The 1,610-nt window shown below is 40.2% G+C and overlaps 1 protein-coding gene across 1 annotated transcript in view; it reads left to right on the top strand.

Moving 5' to 3' along the window:
* The window catches only part of ARHGEF18 (Rho/Rac guanine nucleotide exchange factor 18), a 46,112-nt gene that overhangs the window by 29,794 nt on the left and 14,708 nt on the right, over positions 1 to 1,610 (top strand). Inside the window, 2 exon segments of the mRNA XM_031064044.1 lie at positions 1 to 122; positions 835 to 960. The exon segment at positions 1 to 122 is cut by the window's left edge and continues 45 nt beyond it. Of these exon segments, the coding sequence (XP_030919904.1) occupies positions 1 to 122; positions 835 to 960 (248 nt within the window).

Raw genomic sequence — 1,610 nt, 5'->3', positions numbered from 1 at the left:
AGCTGCTGGAGATGCACGGGCAATTCCTGCTCCAGCTGAAGGAGAGACGGAAGGAATCCTTGGAAGAAGGCAGTGACCGAAATTACATAATCCAGAACATTGGGGACCTCTTGGTAAAACAGGTGTGAATTAAATCCTACCAATGATCTTGACACTATAAAGCTTCCTAAAAGCTACCTGTGAGGGTAAAGTTATGTGATGCAAAGATTGATTTCATCCTGGGTTTATGGTTCTCTTCCCAGTTAATGTGGGAGCATGACTCCCAGGAATAATTCTAGTCACCAGTAACATGAAATGGTCATTAAATGTTCTTTGGGCATGCACATATATACCCTGTGGGATATGTGACTTGTTTTGTTCTATTTTTCATCTATTCCAAGAGTAAGGTGACATATTCCTAGTGTCCATTCTAGACTTGACTCTCCCAGATAAAGCCAAACTTCGTTGTTCTGATCTTTTAAAAACACAGTCAGGATCCTTCGAACTCATGGCAGCTTTAGCACCATTCTGGCATGGAGTGGGTGCAACAATTTCTGTCATATATCATGACCATTTTTTTTGCCCTTCAACTTTCACAGTTCACAGACTTTTTAAGTGCAGAGATCCAGAAATCCTTTTTTAAAATTCTCATAATTACAAACATCACTTAATATTTGGTTAGCTCTTGGTATTCCAAGCTCTCACATGTCACACTGCATAAATGTCTCATTTCTGGTGCAGAAGCAATTGAAATACAGGAGAAATGTTTTAGAAACCATGTTAGACCTTGAGTTTATAGTGGAGGTAGGTTTACTCTGAATGATTAATGTCTTTCATTCTTCTATTTCCAATTAGTTTTCAGGTGAAAATGGGGAGAGAATGAAAGAAAAATATGGTGTGTTCTGTTGTGGACACAATGAAGCTGTCAGCCATTACAAAGACCTGCTCCAAAGCAATAAGAAGTTCCAAAACTTAATAAAGGTAAACAGTAACCAGAAGTCTCCTATTCTGACTATGCAAAATATACTTCACTGCTTTGGGCTTTGTTTTGTACTTGAAGATCCCTCAAATGTGAATGAGCATGGTTAGAGGCAAATTCTCATTATTTGGTGGGTTGTGAACTTCTTGTATTTTAGATCTTTTGAGCTACTTGGAGACAAAACCACAATTAGGAAGTGTTACATTTGAGGCAGGCTCTTGAGAGCACCCAGGACTGGGGAATAGAGTATTTGTTCAGTTCAGGGCTCTGTCCTGCTGTGTGGCCATCAGGATAAATTGGTTTGTTAATAAATTAAATCAATGATAAATGCTGTTAATGAGCTGCTGTAGAAAAAGCAGGGACTCCTAGTCAGGTTTTGCTCACGCCATCACCTTTCCAAAGGCAGAAGATTGGCTCCAGGGTGGTTTGCTGAACACTCTAACGTGCACTTAATAGGAAGGGCTGAAGAGACACAGCCCAAGTGGAAGCTGTAACCTGAATCTCAGGTGGCTTTGCAGAGGCCTAAATATTCTCATTTTCCAGTCACCAGTAAGTGATACTGTGTGAACTTTCCAGCTTAGCTCTGTACTTACAGCTCGTCTTAGCCTTTAAAGTGAGAGCCCTTCACTTCCAAGGAGCTAAATAAGTGACC

This window comes from Geospiza fortis, unplaced genomic scaffold, assembly GCF_000277835.1.
Source record: "Geospiza fortis unplaced genomic scaffold, GeoFor_1.0 scaffold80, whole genome shotgun sequence".
Classification (NCBI taxonomy): Eukaryota; Metazoa; Chordata; class Aves; order Passeriformes; family Thraupidae; genus Geospiza; species Geospiza fortis.
This window is presented reverse-complemented; position numbering and strand designations above follow the sequence as displayed.